The 7,293-nt window shown below is 33.2% G+C and overlaps 2 protein-coding genes across 2 annotated transcripts in view; both read left to right on the forward strand.

The window, feature by feature from the left end:
• Nucleotides 1–2,900, forward strand: part of LOC148303971 (uncharacterized) — a 5,206-nt gene extending 2,306 nt beyond the window's left edge. Inside the window, exons 3-4 of the mRNA XM_088269069.1 lie at nt 1,031–1,306; nt 2,176–2,900. Coding sequence (XP_088125195.1) covers nt 1,031–1,306; nt 2,176–2,506 — 607 coding nt within the window. The 3' untranslated portion in view covers nt 2,507–2,900. The remainder of the gene's footprint in view (nt 1–1,030; nt 1,307–2,175) is intronic.
• A 260-nt stretch (nt 2,901–3,160) lies between these two features.
• Nucleotides 3,161–7,198, forward strand: LOC148303972 (pentatricopeptide repeat-containing protein 2, mitochondrial-like). The gene is made up of 6 exons (XM_088269077.1): nt 3,161–3,356; nt 3,447–3,672; nt 4,537–4,639; nt 5,671–5,865; nt 6,631–6,727; nt 7,077–7,198. The coding sequence occupies exons 1-6, from the start codon at nt 3,266–3,268 to the stop codon at nt 7,181–7,183; spliced, it is 819 nt and encodes a 272-aa protein (XP_088125203.1). The 5' UTR covers nt 3,161–3,265; the 3' UTR covers nt 7,184–7,198.
• The last annotated feature ends 95 nt before the right edge of the window (nt 7,199–7,293 follow it).

Here is a 7,293-nt window from a genome sequence, read left to right on the forward strand (position 1 = left end):
TCCATAGGGCACTGCGTCATATAAACGCAGTGTTATCTTGATCGTTTACACATGAAGGAAAGGTGATCAGCCCTCCGCTTCAGGTACCAGTCCAGGGTAATATTGAATAAATATGACAGTGAAAAGATCACTTATATTTATTTTACCCCCCTTGAGAATCGAACCCGGGACCTCCAGAACGGTAGCCGAACGTGCTGACCATTACACTACGGAGGCGGACATAATTTTACTCTGTTAAATATTTTTAAATTTTTATTTTAAACAAAAAATTGAACAAATGAGTGAAGAAAGAACGGAATAAAAGCAGAGGAAGACCAAAGAAAAATTGACATAATCAAGTATTTCAAATACTTGGACGTGTTCAGGTCAGGAGTCGGAATAATCACCGGGTATATATGAGGAGATGCATGAATGTGGAAGAGGCGAAGAATGTTTACAAAGACAGAGTGGTGTGGAGTTCTATTCTTTCTGCCTACCCTTGTAGTGAAGTGACGTGATGGTTAGTTAGTTAGTCAGTTAGTTAAGTAGAATGTGCAGGTGTCTAATGAAACCGGTCTGTGATTTTATATAATGCTTTAAATTTTCATTAAATGATCTGCTTATTTCGCTCACTCCTTTCAAGAACGTCATAAATCAATAAACTTGATTTTTCAGTAGAACGTTTTTAAGGTTTAAAAATATAATACAATGAATTAAAAATAAATATCAAGCCACTTATTGAACTTTTTACTGTGCAACAGATCTTTTTAGGTAAAACCTGAAGGTTTTTTCTACATTTGAAAAATATTAAGCATATTTAAAAAAATAATAAAACAATACCTTTTCTTCAAAATTCAAAAACAACACTTTCTGCCCTGTAGCGGGTAAATATTAAGTTAAAAATATGCCTCTTTTGCTAGAATATAGTACATTTTCTTAGCATTCCAAAAACATGCACAACTGAAAATTGAGGATTTTTGATTTATGACGTTTTTGAAAGGAGTGAGCGATATTTTTTTTATATTGTTCAAAAAAATATGTTTTATTTTAGGTTCCGCCTCAAGATGCACATGCGTATTCACACTGGTGAGAAACCTTTTAAATGCAGTCACTGCGACAAGTCCTTTTCCCTGTCGCAGAATCTAAAGGTCCATGAGAGAATTCACACGGGGGAGAAGCCCCTCTTATGTGGGACTTGCGGGAAGACCTTTGCACAATCCTCGGGGCTTGTAGCGCACCAGAGACTCCACACTGGAGAAACCCCCTACAGCTGTACATTATGCCCACTGAGCTTCCGCACATTCGGACATCTTCAATATCACATTAGGTGATTAACATTATTTAGTTACGGTATGATTGAGGTTCTAGTGGTGGGAGGATTTTGTGTAGTGAACAACATGCAAATATATTTTGTATATTTAAAGCATTGTTAACTTTGTGGTATGGTAATATAACACTCCTTATCATTCATCGTTCACTTTGCGTAAAACCACTTTAATAAGCACTTATTCGTGACTATCGGTTTCAGAATAATCATTCAATCATCAGGTCATTAAAATGATATAATTTAATAAGACCTTAATATTTTCATTTTAATACCTGATGATGGAATGATCCGAATACGGAATGAAATAGTCACAAATAAGCACTTATTACAATGTGAATGATGAATAATAAGGAAAGTGTAACAATCAAATAAATTCATGTCTCTTATAATTAGGGTAGCATTACTGATTTTGGGTAAACTGGTTTACAAATATGGTTTAATTCCATTACTGAATTACCACCTATGTTATTTGTATTAACCGGCAATCACAGTAAATTATTTTTCACTTTTTCAATTATTTTGCAATCAAATAATAGCAAAACAAATTATCACTGAGTGAAAAATTCACTGTGAAAGACCGTAAATACATACTACAAATAAATTATGAAAAAATATAGTCAGCATGGCTGACCAGATAAATAATATTTATTTATAAATTTTAATTTAATTTACTGATTGTAAGGTGGTAACATTTTTTTAATTTTTATTTGAAAAAGAAAAAAAAACATTTAAAAAAATCAGTAATTGTTTCAATCAAAAATTGTTAATCCTATAATTTTTCTTCAAAAAATAAAGATTAAAAAAAAAAAAAAATTAAAGCAGTTAACTCCATCTTTATTTTGTAAAACAAAGGTTATTTAAACTTTCAGGCAGCACACAGGCGAAAAGGACTTTGAGTGCCGTTTTTGTCAGAAAGCGTTCATCACCCGTAGCGATCTCACACAACACACCAAGACCCACACTGGTGAGCGTCCGTATGTGTGCTCCATCTGCGGACTCCGAATGTCTCGATCCAGTCACCTCACCCGACATATGATGACCCACTCCGGGGAGAAGCCACACCAATGCTCCGTGTGTGGGTCTGCATATGCGCAGAGAGGAGACCTGATCAGGCACAGCAAGAAACACAATAATATAAAGAATACATTCATATGTGATAGCAATATTGTCGCCAATATTTCTAACAATACTGTCACGTGATTTCTCTTATATTCATCTATACACAGGATGGGAATCAGAAACATAAGACTTGACACCTAGTATTATAATTTGGTACTAGATCCACTGACTGGTATGGATAATGGGAAAAAATTATAACCTTAATAATAGCTTTAATTTTTTATTTGCAGATATGCTTTATGCTAAAAATATAAGATTTGAAATATTTATCAAAAAAAAAATCTTATACAAGGGCTTGCTTATATAATGTTTAAAAAAACTCTTATTTAGGATAAATTATCTTTTATAATGAATGTATTTGTATGTGATTGTGATATTATATAAGCTAAATTTATTAAAAGTGTAAACATTTTTATGTTGTTATTTGACTCAATTTTTTTAAAAAGAAAATAAAGGAAGATTTTATTAGAACATATTCAATGGTTATTCCTTTATTTCAATACCTACATATATCTGCTGTGGAAATTAAAAAGGTTGTATAAATGAGTCAGCCACATATTATTTAAATCAGGGCATGTTTATGCGATTTCCCGATTATTGATCATTAAAAAATCTTAGTTACGTATTTATTAGGCTTATGTAGCTATCATTGATTTTTATGATGATTTTTCGCTCTCTGGCACCTACCCAGCATTATTCCAATTTTGTCTGTGGATAAATCTTTGACAGACCAGACATTAATCTATGCCATTTTCTCTCGCCGTATATTTCCGTCATAACCTATATACATTATAAATCTTGCTCTTTTCTTTAAAAAAAGTCCATATATTCAGCCAAAAAATGAATAATTTTGGGAATGCATATAAATTTGCTTTTATTCACTTAAATTCACATGCATTAAAACAATGTGTTTTAACTTCAAACTGCCGGGGTGAGAAATAACTTATTTCAATTATTATAAATCCCAAGTAGTAAATGAAACGATTTTTAAAAAAATATATATTTTTTATTCCTGTTCCAGCCGCGTCTTTGTACGCTGCAAATGCATTAGGCATTGATAAATACATCGTTTCAAGGGAGAAAGTTGCAGCGCAAATGTACGGTTTAACAGACAAATTTCGTACAAAGATGCAAACTTTCGTCGGCGGCGGCGACTCTAAAAATATGATTTTCACTGAGGATCTGAAGAGCATGGTTCACATAACCGACGCAACTGACATAGAATTATTAAGTAGCATGGTTCTGAAGTAAGTGTCATCTATACATATAAATAAAAAAGTTTTATTAACACAAGGTCAGGGCATTTATAGGGCCTGCACCTAGCATTGGATAATTTATATTTTGTATGTTAAAAGGATTTTTAACTTTATGGTATGGTAATATAACACTCTCCTTATCATTCATCTTTCACTTTGTGCAATACCTTGTGAAAAACTCTACCAGTTCCGTAATAGACATTCCATCATCAGTCTACAGTCAACCTGATGATGGAATGGTTAATCCAGAGCCATGAGTAAGAGGAGTGTTGGACAATTTAAGTTATTAATTTACACAGCGTGTAATGTACACCTTACCTTGCCTGTGATTGTATATTAATTTTTACTTTGACTTTTATTCCTTCTCTTAATTATAATAAGATATATTTATTTGCTAAAAACATTAAAAAACCATCTGGCAACGCTCACGGAACAAGCATAGGTCCATTCTTGTTGGGAGCCCAAAAGCTAGCCAGAGAACATTTAGCTTTGAGCTCCTCACGCTTGCACAGTGCAAGTATGCAAGAGTAAGATGCGAATATAGTGTCGCGGTTCCGGTACACTCTTCACATGCTGTTTATACGCGATTTGTTTCCGATATTCACAAAATGCCTCCGATGTACCCGATAAATTCTGATTAATATTAACATTATTTTTAAAATCAATGCGTAAATATGTTATGGAGGAATACCTAAAATCTTAGCCTTGTATTTATTATATTTATAGAGATATTGATGGTTATTAGAAGCAATGTGTACAAGGTTCACAACACCGGGAAGGGAGGGTCAATAAAGTTCTAGAAAATTTCAAACTAATCTTTCCAAACTTTAATTTGTACAATTTGATGTATTTCAGATTCAATAAACAAAACAAAGATTTGCGGTTTGGAAGTTTTGTATTTGGGCCTGTCGTCATGCGAATGTTTCACCACTTGGATAAGCCAGAAGATGCTCTGAAGGTAATTGAGATCACTAATGTCAATATTTTTCCCGGTTGGAGTGGGCTTCCAACATTACTGCGACCTATAAAGATGTATTTTGACAGATTCCCAATTTAGCTTTCTAGCACTAGGTCTTTTATAGATCTGGCTACTGAGTAGGAGAAGAATGCTCTCGCTTTCTTGAGTTTGATGAAGTGCCTTCCGAAGAAACGGTTACTTGTGTGATATAGTAAAATATCCACATATGATGCATATAGGCATCTCATTTTCCTCAATGCAGGACCTTCGCCTTGTTTCTACAAAAATAAGGGTTTTTTTGAAACCCTTAGTTGATTGTTATGTCATCAAATTGGAAAGAAAACTTTCTTGAGTACCAAGATAGTAATCACTTCACGTTGACCGGGTATTCTTTGCCTAAGATTTTGCTTTTACATTCAACGTCTTTAATCTGAGTACACTACGAGCAGTATATTTGGGATTCCCTTTTGTTTTTACTTCTACCATCACGCCTTTTTACTGCAGGGTTATGCAGAAAGAATGGAACGCCGCATCTGTCTGTCCCGAACACTTCTAGCTTCCTCTACATCCATACGTCTAGTTAAATATGTCCTCTGGTTATGTAGACTTTTCACATTACCAGATTTTAGGTTCTAATTGGTTTGATCGTACCAAGTCTTTCTTGGCCGTCTTTTTTCGGTTCTCCCATTTGAATTTACCAAATACACTCTCTTAGTCATCATCTCGCTCCACAGTCCAAACCACCTTAAAGAACCTATCTTAATCATTTCAATTGTCGTCTTACAAACTCAGCCTTAATCTCCTTTATGTGTTCCAATCTTACTTTTTAATCCTGTCTTCCACACATTATTTCTCCTGTATAATATTATATGTATACTCGAGATAGATGATGTGACACATCTTTTCACATTAATAGTCATGCTTTTCCCACTAGCCCTAGCTCCATCGGACGCAAGAGATTTTTAAAAAAATTGACATATTGGTGTTTTAAAAATATTTATGTTTTAATTTTCTATTACTTATCTGTGTAGATCTTTGAGCATCCTGAAACTGAAGGCTTTTTTGACCAACTAATGTCGTATCACATACTAATGGACCTTCTTTACAAACACGCAATGTATAAAGATGTACTGAGGGTGTTTGAGCATGCGGTTTCTAAGCAGGCTAATATGACAAAATATCCCAAGCATCTTGTGGTGCTGGCTGTAGCTACTTGCTACAAACAGGTATGTAAAAACTACATCAATCATTTTTGTCAAGCAAAATGCTAATGAAGTAATTTAGGACTTGAAATGGGCTGCAGTAAACCGGAATGCCATTTCCATTGGTTGGATTCGGGAACATAGCTCCGGAATAAGAACTAATGTGGTCTATGCGCTAGTTAGATCAAAGGTTCTCCTAACCAGGGTTTCGTTAAAGTGTTCTTCTCAGGGGCCTGCAGATGCTCCAGAAAATAAGAAAAAAAATAATGGAATATATATATAAAACAATGCCTTTTTTATTAAACTATTAAAAATATAAATATGACATCAAGTTGAGTTATTTTATAGTTTATAATATTTCTTCTTAATGAGTTGAACCGAACCATATTTTTTTCTACAAACTAAAAATATCAAGATATAATTTTTATTTATTTAAAGACTTAACATAATTTAAAAGTTGACCAGTTCAAAATTTTAAAAAATCAATAAAAAATTTAAAAAAACTAACCTAATAAAAAAATAAAACAAATCTATAACTATAATCATACGAATAAAAGATAAAATTTGGTCATTAATCAGAGTTTCCAATAAAAAGCATCAAGAGGTAACTGGCGAGCTCAGTTAGGTTGTTTATCTTATGTAACGCAAATAAGTTTAAACACGCTATCAGTGCTCGGGTTGGCGCGCCAATGCTATGCTACGATATGAATAGGCGCATTAGCGCCATCCGTGAACATTAGCGGTTAATGAGTTGTCTCTTTTTTTTACTTTTATGTATTTTTATTTCAGAATACACCAGACAGTTTCATATATGCAAAGAAGCTCTGGTCTAATTTATCGGAAGTAGGTCACATCCCTATGAGAAGAGCCGTCACATTCTTTGCTGGTAATGTCTAGATTTTTTTCTTTTCATTCCAAATAACATCAATTCATCCATTCCAGTTCACGTGAATTTTGTTCAGCACGAAACACCCGCAGAGAATCATAATGTTATTTGTTGGCTTAATCCATTAAGTGGTTTACTTAATTATAATTTAACCACCAAGCCGAAATTGTCCATTCCAAAAATATATTTTGTATAGAAGTATATTGTTTATAGAAATCTATATACTTACATTAAAAATGTATTTACTCATTTGGCCTTCGAAAATTGAATTATATAATACACGAATATAAAGTAAGATTCCACTGTATATAACATGACTCACATTTTACAAATTTATATTTATCTGTAGGTCTCGCATTGAATCAAGGAGCTCCCCATGTCTCTGTTGAAGTGTTATCAAATTTGAGGAGTCAAACATATGTTACCATGAGAAGCTTGAAGGTAATAATATTTTAAAATAATACTTGCAAGAAATAATGTATAAAATTCTGATTTTTCAATGCCATGTTGACATGTTGATCATTAAAAATTAAGCACTTGTATTAGACCACTAATTGAGCTTTATT

This window comes from Brachycentrus maculatus, unplaced genomic scaffold (assembly GCF_059751285.1).
Source record: "Brachycentrus maculatus isolate JH-2025_06_01 unplaced genomic scaffold, ASM5975128v1 h1tg000337l, whole genome shotgun sequence".
NCBI lineage: Eukaryota > Metazoa > Arthropoda > Insecta > Trichoptera > Brachycentridae > Brachycentrus > Brachycentrus maculatus.

What these genes read in the sequence shown, in the direction of transcription:
- LOC148303972 (XM_088269077.1), top strand. Translation starts at nt 3,266, where the DNA reads ATGAATAATTTTGGGAATGCATATAAATTTGCTTTTATTCACTTAAAT. An exon ending in TTTAACTTCAAACTGCCGGG is followed by an intron (nt 3,357 to 3,446) that starts GTGAGAAATAAC and finishes TTCCTGTTCCAG; the next exon opens with CCGCGTCTTTGTACGCTGCA. An exon ending in TAGCTACTTGCTACAAACAG is followed by an intron (nt 5,866 to 6,630) that starts GTATGTAAAAAC and finishes TTTTTATTTCAG; the next exon opens with AATACACCAGACAGTTTCAT.